The sequence below is a fragment of the Heterocephalus glaber genome, unplaced genomic scaffold, assembly GCF_053883595.1.
Source record: "Heterocephalus glaber isolate CG9 unplaced genomic scaffold, H.glaber_assembly_v1.0 deba00001687, whole genome shotgun sequence".
Classification (NCBI taxonomy): Eukaryota; Metazoa; Chordata; class Mammalia; order Rodentia; family Bathyergidae; genus Heterocephalus; species Heterocephalus glaber.
The window spans coordinates 23,789,812-23,809,023 of record NW_028258412.1 but is presented as its reverse complement, the minus strand read 5'-3'; the positions used below and the strand labels follow the sequence as shown (position 1 = coordinate 23,809,023).

General features: G+C 53.5%; 1 protein-coding gene across 1 annotated transcript; it reads right to left on the bottom strand.

The window, feature by feature from the left end:
* Nucleotides 1-725: 725 nt before the first annotated feature.
* Bri3bp (BRI3 binding protein) lies at nucleotides 726-18,358 on the bottom strand. The gene is made up of 3 exons (XM_004844101.3): nucleotides 18,023-18,358; nucleotides 11,064-11,166; nucleotides 726-5,170 (listed from the first exon to the last, which is right to left on the bottom strand). Exons 1-3 carry the CDS (start codon nucleotides 18,224-18,226, stop codon nucleotides 4,737-4,739), a joined length of 741 nt encoding a protein of 246 aa, XP_004844158.1. The 5' UTR covers nucleotides 18,227-18,358; the 3' UTR covers nucleotides 726-4,736.
* Nucleotides 18,359-19,212: the final 854 nt, after the last annotated feature.

Sequence of the window (19,212 nt, the reverse complement as noted above, 5' to 3'; positions counted from 1 at the left end):
AAGGAAAAGCGATGGACCAGGCACTACAGCCTCAGTCCTTTTTGTTTTGTTTTGTTTTTTGAGACAGGGTCTTACTGTGTAGTCCAGGCTGTCCTCGAACTCGTGGTGAAACTCCTGCCTCAGCCTACTGAGTGCTGGGATTGCAGGCGTGTGCCACCATGCCCCGCTATCCTCAGTCCTGTAAAAAACTTTTTTTTTTTGAAATTTTGAGACAGGGCCTCACTAAGTTGCTTAAACTAGCCTTGAACTTCAGATCCTCCTGCCTCAGCCTCCACTGTGTGCCACTTGGACTGGGCTGCAAAAAATACATATATTTTTACAGACATTTCTCAACCCTCACAAGTCACTTATTTGGCTACCTTTGTTAACCATGAACATATATTCTTAGCTGGGTGTGGTGCACTCACCTGTGATCCCAGCACAGGGGAGCCTGAGGCAGGAGGATTGCCTTGAGTTCAAGCCCAACCTGGGCTACACAGCAAAACCCAATCTCAAAAAAAATTTTTTTCTAAACTGGGTGCTCAATATTTCTAGCTGGTAACCCTAACTCCAAATGAACACTTACATTTAAGATGTTATGAATCTCCTCATAAAATTCTGGGGGACAGAATCACAGAAATCACCATTACCTGTCTAAATTGGGAGAATTCCCCCAGAAGATTCGAGAAATCTGTACAACATAAAACAAATAAAAATAAATTAAAAAGAAGTCTGTACAACAAAAATTACAATAGACATTTATTAAGCAATAATTTTCACAATATTTTAATTCTGTTCTGAAATCGATCTACAAATATCTCTACATAACACCAAAGCCAGTGATTTAATAAATAGGAGGAATGTATATATCACTTTGCAAAAAAATAAGCCCGGTACATTTATATATATATATATATATTTATTTGTGGAACCAGCTTCCCAAGGCGAGAGGGACACTACCGCAAATCAAACGGCTGTACATTGTGTGGAATAAACGCTATATAAAATTTATAACCAGATACACAAAACGGAACTGAACCAGGGATACCCTGTTGGCATCGGGTACCGCACCTCACGAACAGGACGTGTAGTCAGTCAGGGACAGGGAAATGCGCGCTTCGCGGACCTGGGCGTGGGCGCGAATCACCAGCAGGAGACATCCCCGGGGCCTCACACGCGCACACGCAGGGACTGCGTCCACAATCCGGCCGCAGCTCGGGCTCCGCAAAGACGACACTGGGCGCGTGGTCCAAGAGCCGCCAGCTGCCGCAGGCGAATGCACGCGTGGCAAACGGCTCTGCTCAGAGGGTCCGCAGGCAGAGCGATGGCCAGGGCAGCTGACGGAGGTCCGCAGAGGTGGGCAGGCCGCTGTCGGAGCTACCAGAAATCTGTAATTCTGTCATTGAGCGAAAGCAAAAGGCTTGCAGGTGATGGTGGGGCATCATTGTTTTAAAAGGGTTTGGGGCTGGGGGCGGAGCTGGCTGGGCTGGGCGTGGCGGTGCACACCTGTAATCCCAGCACTTGGGGAGGCTGAGGCAGGAGGATGGCGAGTTGGAGCCCATCCTGGGCACTCAGCAACTCAGCACGACCCTGTCTGAAAATAAAAAGCGCTGGGGACGCAGCTCAGCGGGACGGGCCTGGGCTCGACCCCAGTGCTGCAAAAAAAAGAGGCAGGGAGGGAGCAGTGGACACCCAGTGGGTGCAAAGGCTGGCTTTTTGGTTAGGTCGGCAGATTCACAGCCGTCCTCACCGGTGAGGCAAAGCAGGGCAGCAGGGTGGAAGTGAAGCGCTTCCGGGCTCCCGCGCACGACACGCGCCGTGTCCTTAGGCCCTGCACTGACCCTGACACGGTGCCTTGGCCCTGCGCAAGCTCACACGGGCCTGGGGCGGGAGCTAGTGGCCCTGTCCCCGGTCCCCCGCCACGGAGCCGCCCCGCTCGGTCGCACCCGGCACCCGGCAAGGACATCCCCTCCTGTACCCAGTCACCTCTACTGCCCTCTGCATGGCCTCTCCCGAGTGCCCAGCGCTCTGCCCGCGGCCTCCGAGGCCTGCTGGGGACCCGCTGCAGTTGCTGCTCACGTGGTCACCGGCCCCCGGCCCATCATCCCAAGGCCCGGAAATGTTGCAAAGGGCCCAAGCCAGGTGTGGAACTGAGCCACGGTGGGCAGGGCCGGGGGGCCCGGATGACAAGGGTGACACCGCTCTGGACACCAAGGCACCCGGCCACATGGCCAGCATGGGGGTGGCTGCTCCCTTCCTAGGCTGATTTCTGCTGTTGGTAAGCGAATTTGGACTCGGGGCGCAAACACTGGGAAGTGAACACTGACGGAGATATATGAAAACTGGTCCCTAATGAATCACAGCAGAACGGCAGGAGCTGGATCACCAGTCATGATGCCACGTTCAGGGAGGTGTCGCTAGTATAATATATAGCCCTGAAGACGGGAAAAGGCTGCTCTTCAAGGCAGGCTATGGTACAAAAATACATTTTCCACATACAAAAGAACAAAGAGATGGGGTGGGGCAGATACCTACAAGCTTCTGTGGAATGGAAGAAGAAAAAAATCCTTCATTATTTGGGGTTCAGAATACACCCAAAGCAAAATGTATGCATTAAAAGCCATTCCAAAGAATGTTCAAATCCGGCATCTGGGATTTCTATCAGAACTTCAAACAATATGCCACCCTGAAGCCACATTCACAATGAACAGTAGGTTCTTTCATTAAAAATGAAGGCATCTTGGGCCAGGGATTTAGTTCAGTGGTTCTACTGCCTCCCTTGCAAGCACAAGGACCCAAGTTCAATCCCCGGTACCAAAAAAAAAAAAAAAAGAAGAAGAAAAAGGCATCTTGCTGGGGCATGGTGCTGCACACCTGTAATTCCAGCTCCATGGGAGGCTGAGACAGGAGGATCTCAAGTCCATGGCCAGGCTGGGCAATTTAGTGAGACTCTATTTCAAAGTAGTTTAATAAAAAGGGCTGGGGCTCAGTGGTAGAGCACTTGCTTAGCTTGAGTGAGGCCCTGGGTTTTATCCCCAGCACCACAAACAAAACAAAATAGACATCTTTTACTTGAGTACATCAAAGTGTAAAACTGGCTTCAGAGTCTATGCTTGGCCAAATGAGAAAAACTGGGACACATTTTTGACAGTCATTTTTTCTTTTTCCTTGACACAGGGTCTCGTGTAGTCCAGGCTGGCCTTAAACTCATAGGGATGCTCCTGCCTCAGCCTATGCCACCACACCAGGCAAGACAGCAATTTCAGTAGATGTTGTGGTCGCTCAGGATGGCTGGGGAGGGGAATGCTGGGCATGGCACCAGGCCAGGGCAGCTAGGACCCAGTTCCCAGGCATCTGACAGAGACCATGAGGTGAGAGGCCCGAGGCACCACTGTCCCCCGGCCGACACGTGCAGCGCAGTCTTTGACACCTCCATGTGGCACAACTGGTGCACAGCACGCCTGCAATCCCAGCACTCGGGAGGCTGAGGCAGGAGGATTCCTGCAAGATCGAGCCAGCCTGGGCTGCACAGTGAGTTCCAGGCCAGCCTGCACTGCATAGCGAGATCCTGCCTCAGACACACAAACAAACATAAAAGATTCATTTATAATATAGAAACGACTGGGGCCAATCCAGAAAGCATTTGTTGGAGTCTCCCGAGCACACCTTAAAAATAAGCCTCAGAAGCACCCTCTGGGTGCTGCCCTCTGGGATCAGCTGTGACTGCTTATTTTCCTTTATGGTCCTGAGCCAACTAACAATGAAAACAACAGCTGGTCGAGATGGCCCACACCTGCAATCCCAGCACTTCAGAGGCTGAGGCAGGAGGATCTAAGGCAAGCCCAACCTGGGCAATTTAGTAAGACTGCCTCATACTAGAAATAAAAAGGGTTGGGCTGCCTCGCAAGTGCAAGGTCCAAAGTTGGATCGCCGGTACCAAAAAGAAAGGGCTGGGGATGGATCTCAGTGTGAAGGCTCTGGGTTCAATCCCCAGTATGGCAAAATGAAAAACCTACATCAATCTGCAGAGGAAAAGATATGTTGGAGTGCGTAGAAATACAGTGGATGGGGCTAGGATCCAAGAGACCAGGGTGTGTCCCAAAGCCCGGCTCTCCACCCTGTTTTACTTTTGTTTTTTGAGACAGGGTCTTGCTCTGTCATTCAGGCTGACCTTGAACTCACGGCGATCCTCCTGCCTCAGCTTCCCAGGTGCTGGGATCACTGGGGTACACCACTATGGCCAGTACCACCTGTCCCCATTTAGAAGTGACAACATTCACTAAGTCACTGCCAGACCAAGGCAACCCAAAACAGCGCCCAGCTTGGGCATGAAGGCCACACACACACCTGGCCCGCCCTCTCCTACGCTTTCCTAAGAATGTCCAGTCACTTTCGAAGGAAAATTCTAATAAACTCTATCCCGTCTGCCTTATTTAAAAACTCTACAAAAGATGTATTTAAAATGTTTGAAAATTAACTGTATGTTCTATGCACAGGTAAATTTCTCCCACTGTACAACTCCTGTGGTTCTTAAAAAAACTCTCCCCTGCGCCCCCTGGCGGCGCGGCGCGGCACGACCGTCGAGGGGTCCCTGGGTCCTGCGGTTCGCGCACGACTGGAACTGCCCCACCAGGCGCCCGGCCGGCTGTTGCCGTTTATTAAGATCGCTTGGGGTTTGGCGTTGCCGGTTTCTTCCTTCTCTTCTGCTTCCTGGGCGCACGTGTTGGTGCGGGCGGATCCAGCCGGCTGGCTGACCTTCATTTGTCCTTGGGGCGGTCGAAGGTCTCCAGCACCCTGTTGAGGCGGATGTTGAGCAGCCGGAGCTGGTTCTCCAGGTGCTCGAGTTTCTCCTCCACGCTGGGGCCTCCGGTTGTGCCAGGGCTGCTACTGCGCCAGTAGAAGCCCATGGGCCCCGTCATGAAGTAGATGGCGACCACCAGGCACAGGGGCAGCACGGCTCTCTCGGGCTCACCCTCGTACTTGTGCAGGATGTACATGCACGACATGGAGAACAGCACGACCCGCACGAGCCAGAAGAAGCGGCCGAACACCAGGTGCAGGACGCCAAAGGTGAAGCCCAAGGTCAGGGACAGGAACCAGTAGGCCACGAGGACCACACCAACCAGCAGCAGGGCCCGGGCCGGGCTGCTGGACACGGAGGCGGGGCTCAAGTACTGCAACAGGTTGGAGACTGCAGACAGAGCAGAGCACAGGGCCGTCAGGTCAGGGAGTGCAACCCGGGCTAACCCTAGGGCACACAGGGCGCCCCACAGACTGTCCTCCAGTCTCCATAATCAGAACACTCAGGGTAGGGCGCCTCCACAGCTGTCTAGGTTAAAGGAATTTCCCAGACTCCCTTGCAGATACATAACTAACCTTGGGGTAAAGAGAGGTGACCAGAAGTGTTTTACAGTAGTTTCAAGTTTTTTGTAAAAGTAACAGGAATGGGCCCTTTACCTCCTCCCCTTTCTGCCTGCTGGACTGTGGATGCAATGGCTAGAGCTGGAGCAGCCATCTTGGGCCATGAAGGAAAGGAAATTACCTACCAGGGAGGGGGGATGTGTGTTGGTCCTGGGGACAGTGTGCGGCGGAGCAGCCCTTGGGCCTAATCCCCGCTCTGAACTGTCACTGTCACTCCAGGAAATAAGCTTCCATCTTGGCTAAGCCACTGTTACTTGGGTCTTGGTTAGTCACACCAGGATTCCCTATCAGAAATGGAGTGAAGAGGAAGCGTGACATCTACGTGCCAGGCTTAAGGAAATTCAAAAAGTTGAGGGAAGAGTAAAGGGAATATTCTAGAAACCACCTCCATCAAACCATTATTAAAATTTGCCACATTTGCCCTTATTTCTCTACATACTTTTTTGGGTTAAATTATTTCAGAAATGTACATATTGTTATTTTATTGTGAGTCTTTCAGGAGCAGACATCATTCTCCCGAAACCAGACAGCTGTCCCTTGAATTAGCTCCCAGCTGTCCAGTAATTCGCTCATAGCTGCCCCGCCATGACCAGGACCCAGGGCAGCTCCAGAAGGGCATTTTAATCACTCTGTCTCTGTTCATCAAGATCTGCCCAGGATGGGGCCGGGGATTTAGCTCAGTGGTTTTGCCACCTGCTGCGCAAGTGCAAGGACCCGAGAGTTCAATCCCTGGTACAAAAAAAAAAAAGAAAAGAAAAGAACTGCCCAGGACTCCAGCACCCTGGAGGCGGCTCTCTACACTCGCTTCCTTGTAGAACGCCCTCCATTCTCGCCATTTTTTCTTCCTTGAGATCATCCTGCCTCAGCCTCCTGAGGGCTGGGATTACAGGGACACCCCTACACACCCAGACTCTGTTCAGCATCTGTCTGAGCCATGCCAGGGAAGCATCCCACTGATGCTGGCAGCTCTCAGGCTCAGGAGCTGTGGGACGGCCGGCTGACGCGCCCCAGGTCACCAGAGGTCCATCCAGGACACCTGGGGGTCCAGGGCTCCGCTCCTCTCCTGGGGCCGCAGAAATGGCTGCTGCGGCCGAGGCCCTGCTGAGGCCCGCCCGCGGCTGCCTCTTCAGCCCCACCAGTGGGACAGACAGGGACTGGGGACGTGGGGACAGATGATCCCCGGATTCAAAGACACCGCAGGCAACATGGGCTGGACAGGGGACGCCGATCTCCCCTTGGCCACCCTCCATGACCCCAGCAGAAGTGCCCAGGGCCACCAGGCAGGTGGTCAGCAGCCACTCAGCCCCGGAAGCCTGGGTAAGGCAGGAGCACTCGGGTGCCCTGCACAGAGATGAGCTCGTCCTGGCTCCCTGGGGTCCCTGCAACCCAGGGCCACCTCACGGCCGAGACAAAGCCGTGTCCTCCCCTGCCCCCACCAAGGTGGGGTCCGCAGTGACTGGGATCACAGGTGGCACCTCAAACAGGCCCTGGTGTCCCCTGGCAGTCTCCCCCGGAGGTTCCCTGCCACTTTTCCCTGCTTTTGGCAGACATGGTAGTCACCCATAATCTCTGCACTTGGGAGGCTGAGGCAGGAGGATCACCACAAGTTCGAGGCCGGTGAACTACATGGCGAGACCCTGTCTCAGCAAACAAACAAAAGATAATTATGTTGTGACATGTGCCTCATCGAAGTCAGCAGCACCGAGCTCTTCCTACTTCATGAGCCTGCTGGACACCTGAGCGTCACCTCCGGACTCGAGTTCTGTTTCTCCCGGCCACTCGGGCTAAGGGGTCTCCCTTTTAATCCCCACCGTGAAAAATGTTGAAGGGCATCACAGGCCGCACGCTGCAGCCTTTGCAGCACAGCACCCGCCTTCGCGTGTGGCTTCCGGGAAAGCATGCAGCCTCTCCGGATCTGTCTGCCAGAATCAAACCAGGGGGCCACTGCCCCGCCAGGCGAAGTGGCCAGGGCTGATGGGCCCCATTGCACACGGTTGCCGGATCCAGGCTGTGAGTTGACTCAGCCATGCCCCTGGAGGCCGGCGGTCCCCAGGGCTGCTGCCACCTCGTGGTGTCCCCCCAAGGCCTCGGCTCCCCGGGACAGTGATGCCCGCCCGTGCGGCTGGCACCCAAGGCTCAACTGCTAGGCGGTCTCTCCTCTGAAAGAGGGGGTGTAGGGCTGTGGGGGACCCCAAGACCAGGGCTCTGCTAGGTTTCCGGTCTGCTTTATGCCACCCCACCTGGTGGCTTCAAACAGGCGCCCCCCTTGCAGTCCCTGAGGCACAGGTCTAAAATCCGGGCTGCGGGCCAGGGATGTAGCTCAGTGGTTTCGCTGCCTGCTGTGCAAGCGCAATGACCCGAGTTCGATCCCCGGTACCAAAAATCAATCAATCCATCAATAAAATCAATAAAATCGGGTCTGCGACACTTGTGGGGCTGCGCTCCTCCTATTCCGTGGCCCCAGGGGTCCCCGGCCTGCAGCTGCAACGCTCCTGACCCTCCGGTCTCGGCCTGTCTCCACATGGCCGGCTCCCTGCATTGCGTCCCCGGTCCAGATCCCCACTTCTGTTTCCTGTCTCCGTTTGTGCTTTGAGTCAGGGTCTCGCTGTGGAGCCCATGCTGGCCTCGAACTTGGGGCGACCCTCAGCCTCCATGCCTGGCTGCCTTCTAACAAGGACACCAGTCCTTACACCCAGGCCCGGGTGACCCTGAACTCAGCCCAGCTGCACAGACCCTGCTCCCAAACGGCTCACGCTCAGGACCTGAGCTCTTCTCGGGGGGGCCCTACTCGGCCCCCCAGATTGGCTAAAAAGCAGAACCAGGACTGAGTCCTGCACTCTGACCCTAAACCCAAAGGCTGTCTCTCTGCAGCCACGAGAGCAGGCGGGGGCTGCGGGAGGCAGGTGCTTTCCGGGGGAGGACAGGGCTCCCAGACCCACCAGGGGCAGAGGCGGGATGGATCCCCGCAGCATCCCCAGCGGACCCCACCTGCGGGGTGTCCCGACCACCGCTGAGGGCACTCGGGGATCTTGCGACTCCATGCCATCTGGTGCCCGCTGCCCCTCGCTGAGGTCCTGGCCGCCCGGAGGACCCAAGCGGATTCCAAACGACTCCCCCACTCTGGCCTTTGGGGAGCAACCAGAAGTCGCCCGGGTGAGGACGCAGCCAGGTCTTTCTGGCCAGAAATTGCCCTGAATGTAAACGTAAACTGCTCTCCGTCTAAACGGCCAGCTTCTTTAATGGCTCCCAGTAAATCTGCTCCACATCTCGGGTCCACACTCGAGCATCAGTGTGACCTACTCTTGCTCTAGCCTGCGAGGTATCTGAGATCAGAACAGGGTCTCGCTATGTAGCCCAGGCTGGTCTCAAACTCATGGTGATCCTCCTGCCTCAGCCTCCTGAGTGCTGGGATCACAGGCCTGTGCCCCCACACCCGGCTCAATTTTTTTGTTCTTAATTACTTTTTTCTTTTTTAATAAATTTATTTTATTTTATCCCTTCCCCCCTCAAGCCCCCTTCCCTCCCTGTTTTTTTGGGGTTTTTTGGTACTGGGGCTCGAACTCAGGTCCTTGTGCTTGCACAGCAGGCGGCAAAACCACTGAGCTAAATCCCCAGCCCCCTCCCCTCCCTATGTACAAAGGCTTTGTTTCCATTTTTTCCTCTATTTTCACTTTTTTCTTGTCCCTTCCTTCCTTTCTCCCTCCCCTCTCCCTTGTTCCCCTTCCCATTTGAACATTTTCTCCCCATTTCTCAACACCCATTATACATCTCAGTCCTCATTCCCACTTGTGGTTTCTCATACCAGAGAAACAATGTGGTATTTAAACATGTGGGTCTGATTTATTTCACTCAAGAGTGTGGTCTCAAGGTGCATCCATTTAGCTAGAAATGTCTGAAGTGCCTCCTTCTTTATGACAGAGTAGTATTTCATTGTATATAAAAAACACATCTCCTTTATTCATCAGTTGATGGACATTTGGGCTATTTCCCAGCTTTAGCTATTACGAACTGTGCCGCTATGAACATGGGTGCACATATATCGCTGTGGTATGATGCTTTTAATTCTTTTGGGAAGATACCCAGCAGGGGAATAGCTGGGTCAAATGGGACCTCTAGTACTAGTTCTTTGAGGAATCTCCATACTGATTTCCAGTCTGGTTGGTTGCTCCAGTCTGCACTCCCATCAACAGTGGAGAAGGGTTCCTTTCTCCCCACAGCCCTGCCAGCATTTGCTATTGGTTGATTTCTTGATAGCAGCCATTCTTTCTGGGGTGAGGTGGAATCTCAGTGTTGTTTTCATCTGCATCTCTCGAATGACCAGTGATGCTGAACATTTTTCATGTATTTATTTGCTGTTTTTAATTCTTCATCTGAGAAGTGTCTTTTTTATTTTAAATCCCCATTTTTCATTGCAGGCTCAATTTCTGTGTGTGTGATTTCTTTTTTAAAATTTCTTTTTATTATTTTATTTTAATGTAATATAAGTAGATATTAAGAAAGAAAATAGAAAGGCCAGTCTGAACTACATAGTGAGACACTGTCTCAAAAAACAAAAAAAAGCCAGGGATTTAGCTCAGTGGTTTCGTCGCCTGCTGCGCAAGCGCAAGGACCTGAGTTCAATCCCCGGTACCAAAAAAAACCCGCCAAAAAACAAAAAAAGATGGGCCAAGGATTTTGCTCAGTGGTTCTGCCACCTGCTGCGCAAGCACAAGGACCTGAGAGTTTGATCCCCAGTACCAAAAAAAACCTCAAAAAAACAAAAAAGGAAAATTTAAAAAGCACTCTTATTTCTATGAAAAAATGAAACAAAATTTCATAACAGAATTAGAGAATAACAATAGTTAGGCCTGGGGATTTAGCTCAGTGTTTCTGCCGCCTGCTGAGCAAGCACAAGGTCCCGAGTTTGAGCCCAGGTACCAAAAAAAAAAAAAAACAAACGTTGATATACTGTGTACTGTGGTCCTAAAAAAACGGCCAAACCGTTACTCGGAGTACAAGTCACAGACAAAACAGACTCTCTCTTACAGAGAAGAAACAAATAAAAGGACCAGACTTTCTTTTCGAAGAACAAAGAGAAGCTGGTAGTATAAACAAAACAAATTAGTGTTATCTTTTTTTTTTTTGGTACAGGGGATCGAATTCGGGTCCTTGCACTTGTGAGGCAGGCGTGGTGCCACTGAGCCAAATCCCTGGCCCCATTTTGCTTTTCTGAGACAGGGCCTTGCCATGTAGTCCACATTGGCCTGGGACTTGTGATCCTCCTGCTTCAGCCTCCTGATTGCTGGGATTATGGGCACGCACACTATGTCCAGCTTGAAATGGCAGCCTTGGTGAGCCACTCATTAAAATAAAAAAGTTGAGTGTGGTGGTGCATGCCTGTAATCTCAGCACTCTGGGAGGCTGAGGCAGGAGAGTCATAATGGAGCCCAGCCTGGGCAACTTAGCAACTTCCTGAGACCCTGTTTCAAAGGTTAAACAAATGTTTAAAACAGGATGGGCATGCAGCTCAGTGTGAAGGCCCTGGGTTCAATGCCCAGTAACAAAATAAATGAAAAAGTTCATCCTTCCCCACGGTCCAGACCCCAAGCCCTCCCACGTCCCACACCAGTGGGTATAGAGCCACAATGTGAGAACTGCCATACACAAACGTCCCAGGGACCTACCATCAAGGCCAAGGACGTCCAGGAGCTCTGTCCACACCTTCCACACTGCCTCCAAGAACAGATCCACGCCCAGCACGAACCTCTCAGTCAGCCTGGTCAGGATCTGCAGAGGTGAGAAGAAGGTCACTACAGCACCACCAGCCACCGCGTCCGGCCCCCAATCTACTCCACGGGAGGAAAAACAGGTGCCACGGGCGGGGCCGGCAGCCCAGGGGAAGAGGGTGAGCTTGACATGAGACTCTGCTGCCCCTGAGCAGAGTCGAAACACCCAGCCCCTCAGCCCCTTCCCCAGGCCGGGCAGCTTCTCTGGGGAGGCAGGACCTGCAAAGTGGCTGCACAGCGCTTGCCATTTCCCCAACAGTCCTGGTTGCCCTTGGTCAGGGTCTCTGCTTTCCTCTGTTGGGCTTCTTGTTTTTAAAGGATGGGAGTTTCTGCCCCCAGTCTGTTGCCCCTGGAGGTTGGCTTTCTCTCTCTGAGGGAGGATCTGAGGTCTGAAATGGGTTCTCCAGTTCCACGGTGACCGATCTCCCAGGAACACAGCCAGGCCTTGCCCTGGGCCTTCACAGGCTTCACTAGCTCTCCGAGCATTCAAGAAAAGCATGGGCTGGAGAAATGAGTAGGCAAGGTACAGCCTCATTTCCCCTTCTTTTTTCTTTAATGCGTGATATTTTACCATTATTATTAGTACTTTGGGATTTTTTTGGTACCAGGGATTGAACTCGGGACCTTGCGCTTGCGAGGCAGGCAGCGGAACCACTGAGCTAAATCTCCAGCCCCCAAAGGAGGCTTCTGTCAGATGACAGATGCCACTCAGTGCCGCCACACCTCCCTGGCAAGTGTTCCATCCCCAGTACAGGAAAAAAATAAGACACGAAAACCAAATGTGTCTGGGCGTTGGGGTACTTCCTGTAACTCCAGCTACTGAGGAGGCTGAGGCAGGAGGATCAAAAGTTCCAGGCCAGCCTGGGTGACTCAGTGACACTGTTTCACTAGGACTACAGCCAGGCATGGTAGCATATGCCTGTAATCCTAGCACTCTGGGAGGCTGAGGCAGGAGGGCCTCAAATTCATACCCAGCCTATGTAACTTACCAAGACCCTGTTTCAAAATTAAAAAATAAAAACGGGGTGGGCTGGGGATTTAGCTCAGTGGTTCTGCCACCTGCCTCGAAAGCCCAAGGTCCTGAGTTTGATACTCGGTACCAAAAATTAAAAAATTAAAAATAAAGGGGTGGGGATAGAGCTCAGTGCAAAGGCTTTGGTTCAGTCCCCAGCACCATGAAAAAAACAAAAACAAAAAAACTGAAAGCCAAAAGCAACTAGCAATCCTTGGTCAGGTGTTAGATTTTTTTTTCAAAGTAGCAAATGAAATTCAAACATGGACTGCATATTGGAAATCATTATTGCTGGGCACAGTGGCACACACCTATAATCCCAGCACTCAGGAGGCTGAGGCAGGAGGACTGTTGTAAGTCCGAGGTCAGTCTGGGCTACTTAGCAAGACCCTGTCTCAAAGAAAAAAAAAAAGGGCTGGGGATTTAGCTCAGTGGTTCCACAGCCTGCCTCGAATGCACAAGGATCCGAGTTTGATCCCCAGTACAAAAAACCCCAGAAATATTATTGTATGAAATTTAAGCTTCTGCCTGGACAGTGGTACACCACGGCTCTGCAGAGGCATTAAGATGTCTGCAGCTAGCAGGGGATTTAGCTCAATGGTTCTGTCACCTGCCTCGAAAGTGCAAGGTCCTGAGTTTGATCCCCAGTACCAAAAAAAAGATGTCTGAAGTTGGCTTTCAAATAGTTCAGACAAAAAGGTCTAATTTAAGTGTGCCCGGTGTGTTCAGAGAATTGCTGAGTCTAGGAGACAGGTCTCGGCAGCTGCTCTTTTTTTTCCCCTCCAGTACTGGGGATCGAACTCAGGACCTTGCGCTTGCCAGGCAGGCGCGGTGCCAGTGAGCTATATCCCTGGCCCCACCCTGCCCTTTTTCTATTCTTTCAATTTCTGGGTGTTTAAAATGTTTGCAAAAAAGGAAAAGAAAAACAAAGAGGACTGGTTCCCTTGTCTGCAGCGACGTTTTCCCAGGGGTGCGAGTCTGCTCGGGAGCCCTCAGGGAGCCTCAGGAACAGTCCTCAGGGAGCCTCAGGAGCAGTCGGAGGGGCACAAGTGATTGTGCTCAAAGTACTTTCTTGCAAACAGCACGAAATGCAAGCTTTTGAAAAACAAATGACAAAGGACACAAAAGGGGGGCGGCGCAGCCAGAAAGACAGTGTTGGGAGCTCCTCCTCCTCCAACGGAACAATGGAGGCGCAGCCCTCTCCGGCACCAATGGAGCTGAAGAGCAGATGGAGCTCATTCAAGTCCCAGCAGTGAGCTGGTGGTGACCTTGAGAGTTGGTGACCTTGGGGATCTCCCAGGCACTTCCGGAGCTGGGACCCTCCATCTCTAGATCTGCAGGCTGGTCTCAGGCCTGAGTTTGCTGGGTGACAACTCATCGTGTGGCAGACAGATGCATGCACAGCGCTGGGATTAACTTCAACTCAAAACTGGAAAACCGCATAGTCCTTTGAGTCTACTGCAGGCAAAGCAGCACTGGGGAGAGGTCTGCACTGTGGTCCTGGCTAGAGGCCCCAGGGGCTGGGTGCAGTAGTGGCCCATCCTAAAACGACTACTCTCTGCAGACCTTCAAGGAGAGCAGAGCAGGGAGGCGTGGTGGTGCGCACCTGTGATCCCAGCATTTGGGAGGCTGAGGCAGGAGGATCGCTGCAAGTTTGAGACCAGCCTGGACTACATAGTGAGACCTTGTCTCAAACAAATAAACAAAAACAAAGAAGAAGGCACAAACCAGCCGTCATGGCACATGCTTGTAATCCAAGCACTCAGGAGGCTGAGGCAAAAGGCTTGCAATTGCAAGTTCAAGGCCAGCCTGGGCCACACAGCAAAAAACAAAAGGGCACAAAACAGAGTACATAGTGCAACACGAACAAAAAACCAACCATGAGGAGCAGGTTCTACGTGGAGCTACACGTTTGCATACGCTTCTGTGGAGGGAGTGGGAGACCGGGTTGGGGGAAGCAGATTTTAAAAAAAGTTTTTAGTTATTTAGAGACAGGGTTTCGCTACGTAGCCAGGCTGTCCTCAAACTCACAGCAATCCTCCTGCCTCAGCCTCTCAAGTGCTGGGAACACAGGTGTGCCTCACCACACCTGGACAGATTTTTTAAAATCTGAATTATTTGGAATCGTATTCCACACAACCATGGGGGAGCAGCTGGGCCTGGGCCTGGCGTTCAGGGCGCTCCCACCCCACCAGCCCTGCACGTTTCCCCTGTGCTCCAAGACTCAGGCCGACTGCAGGTCAGCTCGGGAACCTCACCCAGCTGCTTCCTCCTCCGAGGCTCTGTCCCTCCCGCTCCCTGCCAGACCGAGGCTCCCCAGCACCCACACATGCCAGGCCATTTGCCCATCCCTTCCGACTCGCTGACGCCCAGCCTGGGTACTTCAGGTTCTGAGGGTCCAAGTGCAGATGACACCAGCTAGAGATCCCCCACTGCTGAGCTCAGGCACAGATGCAACATTTGCACGCCTGATTTCCTCATCTGCAAACAGAAACTCATACCACAGCCTGTCTCCCAGCAGCACCCGAACTCCACGCTGATGAAAAAACTAATCCCAGCACTCAGGAGGCTGAAGCAGGAGGATCCCCGTGCTGGAGGGCAGACTGGGTTACACAGAGAGCTCAAAGCCAGCCTGAACGGCATAGCGAGCGAGAGACCCTGCCTCAAACAGAACAACCCACCGGTGCTATTGCATCACCCCGGTTTACTTCCTTAGTGATCTGTGAAATAATCTTGTCTTATTTATTTTCAACTTATTTGCTGTCCCAGAAAATGGTCACTGGTCTGTGTTTCATTATTATGGGATGTGTTTACCTGTTTTAAGTTCCAGTGAAATATACCCAACTTTACAGATTTACCGTTTTAACAGGAACAGTGCAGTCGGGCGTGGCGCCACGCACCTGTGATCCCAGCACTGAGGGAGGCTGAGGCAGGAGGGTTGTGAGTTCAAGCCCTGCTTGGGCAACTTAGGGAGACCCTATCTCAAAAAGAAAAAAGCACTCTGGGGATGTGGCTCAGCGGCACCGTGCCTGCCTGGCAAACACAAGGCCCTGAGTTTGATTCCCCGTACCCCCCCCCCCAAAAAGCATTGGGTTGGAGCTGAGCAGCTCCCACCCCCCTGCATCTGGGTCCTTCTCCCTGCAGTCCTTCCTGGTCAGGACGTGTCGTGTAAATGGACTCCTGCAGCCTCTGGAGACCGGTTTGGTTTCCTCGGTGTTTCTAAGGCCCTGCTATGCTGTCACAGGTGTCCCTCTTCCCACGGCGTGGGCGACCCCGTTCCACTCATCCCTAAGCCAGCCCAGACATTTGGGATGTGTCCACGTCCTGGTTCCAGGGACAGGGCTGCTGTGCACAATCCTGTACCTGCTGCATATTGATGTGTGTGTGTGTGTGTGTGTGTGTGTATTTTTTTTTTGGCAGCGAGGTTTGAGGTCTCACGGTGGAGCCTAGCCTGCCCTGGAACTCATGGTGATCCTCCTGCCTCAGCCTCCCAAGGAGTGCTGGGATCACAAATGTACATTATTACCACGCCCAGCTAATAATTTTTACTTAGTTTTTTGAGTGCTAGGGGTTGAATCCTTGGGCTCATGCATGCCAAGCACTTGGGCTATCACCGAGCCACACCCCCAGCTCATAATAATTTTTAAATGAATGAACAGAATATCACCTTCCTGCCAGACAAACCTCTTTCATCTGCAAATATTTCCTGCCATCCATTGCACAATCACTCAGGCCTAGTGTTGCACACCCCCACCAATCCCATTCAACTCTCCCACTTTTCTCCTGCAATTGCCCCAAGGTCACATCGCTAGAGAGAGGCAGAGCCAGGGTTCAAACCTCTGTGGGCCAGCTAGGCCCAAGCCACACAGGGGCAGGTTTCAGACAAGTCCTGGCTTACAATGTGGGTGTTTCTTCAAACACACTCAAACATCACAAACCACGAGGCTGGTGAGGCTCCACTCAGTGAAACGGGGGACGAGAGAATGAACTACAGCTGCTAGCACCTCACTTCCTTTCATTAAAATTAATCAAGCCAGGCATGTTGGCACACACCTGTGATCCCAGCACCCTTGAGGCTGAGGCAGGAGGATTGCCAAGAGGTCAAGGCTAGGCTGGGCTACACAGCGAGACCCAGTCTCAGAAAAAACAAAACAAATATCCCCAAACACTTGGCAGCTTTTCAGCAAATCGACAGTATCATGAGCTCTCTTCAAGACACAAACCCTGCTTTTCCCCTGGTGGCAAGAATACAGCTGTCGTGCTGATACCAAGAGGTCAAAATCCTCCACCGCTCCTTCCGCCCACAGGGTTGCAGGGGACCTGGGGTCCTCCCCTGCACCCAGCACAACGGGCGGACTTTGCTTTGCTCTGAAAGGAGGCTGCCATCTTCCCAGCGGCTACCGAGTGGAGGTGGGGTAAGCGGTGGGACTCCCTCCTGCCTGGGGACAAGCGGTCCTCAGAGCCACCTACAAAGAACGCCACACTAACATCTCATTTCCTTACGGAGCAAGTCACCGGCCCAGCCCCAACCCCAGGACAGCCAGAGCAGAAGCTGGTTTTCCTGACGAATTTACCCATTTTCATTTGACCCAATAAAGTCATTGAGCCAATCTGATTTGGGTGTTGTTTTTATTTTTATTTTTACTTTTTAACTTTTTCCATCGCTGGGGGTTGAACCCAAGGCCCTGTGTGCGCTACAGGAGTGCTCTGGCACCCAACTACAGCCCCAGCCCCCCTTTTAAATCTTTTTTTTTTTCTGGTACAGGGGATGGAACTTGGGACCTTGTGCTTGCGAGGCAGGCGCCAGAAACACTGAGCTAAATCCCCCGCCCCCCTTTTATTAACTTTTAATTTTCCGACAGGGTCTTGCTAAGTTGCCCAGGCGGGGCTCAAACTTTTGATCCTCCTGCCAGCCTCGCCTCCCAAGTGGCTGGGATGACAGGCACGTACCACCACGTCTGGCTTGGTTTTTAACATTTTCCTTCTCCATCTCAAGGACCAATAAACTTTTTCTCTAACCTTGGAGTCCTCCAGCAGGGCTCAGCGATATGAATTTGCACGCTAACCAGAAAATGTTAATAGTTGAAACCAACTGAGACTAATTCTGGACCCGGAAGGCACCAACTATTCATCATGAAAGCCTCACCATACTACCATGCCCATTTAACAGATAGACAAACGGAGACTTTAAGAAATAAAATCACACTGGGCCGGGGATTTAGCTCAGTGGTTCCGTCGCCTGCCTCGCAAGCACAAGGACCCGAGTTCGATCCCCGGTACCAAAAAAAAACCAAACAAAAAAACCACAAAGAAATAAAACCACATGCGTAAAGCCACCCTGCTTCCACGGAGAGCCCCAACTCGACCCCCAACTTCTCCAACTCCAGAACCCCAAGGCCGGCGGCGGCGAGCGAAGGAATTAACAGGGTCAGGGACAGCGAGGACAGCGCATTACCACAGGCAACCCGGCCGTGCCCACGAACTTCCCCTTCCTCGGGACCTCGTCGCGAGGTCGTGAGCTTCGGCCGGAATGGCGCAACACCTGCCTCGCTCCAGGCGGGGCAGCGGGCCCGGCTCCCCGCTCCCCGGGCCCCCAAAGTACGCTAGGGCCTGGCCCCGCACACAACAGGCCCGGGGCCCAGGCCCAGGCCCAGGCCCAGGGCGCGGACCCCCCCCCCGGCCCTCCGGGCTCGCTGCGGCCTAGCGCCGGCGCGAGAATGAATGAGCGCGCGCGGGCGCGGACCGGGCCTCCCCGCCGTCCCGAGGCCGCGCACGGCCCAGCCGGCCCGGGTGCAGGTGCGCGGCGGCCGGGCAAGGTGACCGCGTCGGGCGGCCCGGAGCCCACCTTCTGGGCGGCGCGCACGTTGTCCTCGCCGAACAGGCTGCCGACGCTCTGCGAGAAGGTGTTGGCGGCGCGGCGGTAGCTGTTCTTCTCCGTGCCGCCGCGGCCCCGCGCGCCCTGCGCGCCAGGAGCCAGCAGCCCCAGCAGCAGGAGCAGCAGCAGGAGCGCGGCCCGGCTCGCCAGCCACGCCGAGGTGCGCGCGCCCATGCTCGTCCGAGGTGCGATCGCCGTGCGGGTGGAGGACGCCGCGGCTCCGGCCCCGACCACGTTGGGGGCGCTCACTGCGATCTGCCCGATCCGCCCGCCGCTGTCCGCCGCGGCGGTGCACCCGCCCCGCCCCGCCCACAGGCCCCGCCCCGCCCACAGGCCCCGCCCCGCGCTCGGCTAGGCCCCGCCCGTCGCTGTATGCCCCGCCCCCGGAAGCCTCCCCTGACCCGGGGGGCTTTTTCCCTCGTTTTGCAAAATAAAATGGTTTATTTCTTTTCTTTTCTTTTTCTTTTTTTTTTTTTTGGTACCGGCGCTTGAACTCGGGACCTTGCACTTGCGAAGCAGGCGGCACCACTACTGAGCTAAATCCCCGGCCCTATTTCTTATTTTTAAATACATTTTATTTTATCCTTTTCCCCCTCAAGCTCCCTCTCCTCCCTGTGTACAAAAGCCTTGTTTCCATTTTTCCCCTCTATTTTCACTTTTTAAAAGGTTTATTTTTAACCTTACCGCAAAAATCAACCCACGCCTGTAAAACCTGGCAACAGCCTCGACAAGGTGAGTAACTGCAATTTATGGGGCGACGGGAAATGCACAGGGAGCCATTGCGCGGATTCATCAGTAGGGTCCCCCCAAACTGGCCCGGCACATCTAATGCTCCCAGCGCCCCGAGCCACGGCGTCTCAGAGCCACAGAAAGGATCAAACTCCAGTACCGCGGCGCGGAGGGCATCGCAAAGTCGATCTGCACCACTTAAGGAAGTGGGGGTCGGAGACAGCCGAGGCCGGGAAGGACCAGCGCCGCCTAGCGCCGGCTGCGGGGCTCTGCGGGCAGCGCACGGAAGGAGCAAGGGGAGGTGATCCGCCTGGTGCCCACAACCCAGGCGAGGACCTGGTTTGCAGCTGAGAAAGACTCCTGGAAATAACACCTCAAAATATGCTGCTCTTCAAAGACCCAATTCAAAAATGGGCATCTGAAATGAACAG

Excerpts from the sequence above, each read along its gene's own strand:
- Bri3bp (XM_004844101.3), bottom strand. The coding sequence starts at position 18,226 with ATGGGCGCGCGCACCTCGGCGTGGCTGGCGAGCCGGGCCGCGCTCCTG. Across the intron at positions 11,167-18,022 it reads ACGTGCGCGCCGCCCAGAAG|ATCCTGACCAGGCTGACTGA; the intron begins GTGGGCTCCGGG and ends TCACCTCTGCAG. Across the intron at positions 5,171-11,063 it reads GGACGTCCTTGGCCTTGATG|TCTCCAACCTGTTGCAGTAC; the intron begins GTAGGTCCCTGG and ends CTCTGTCTGCAG.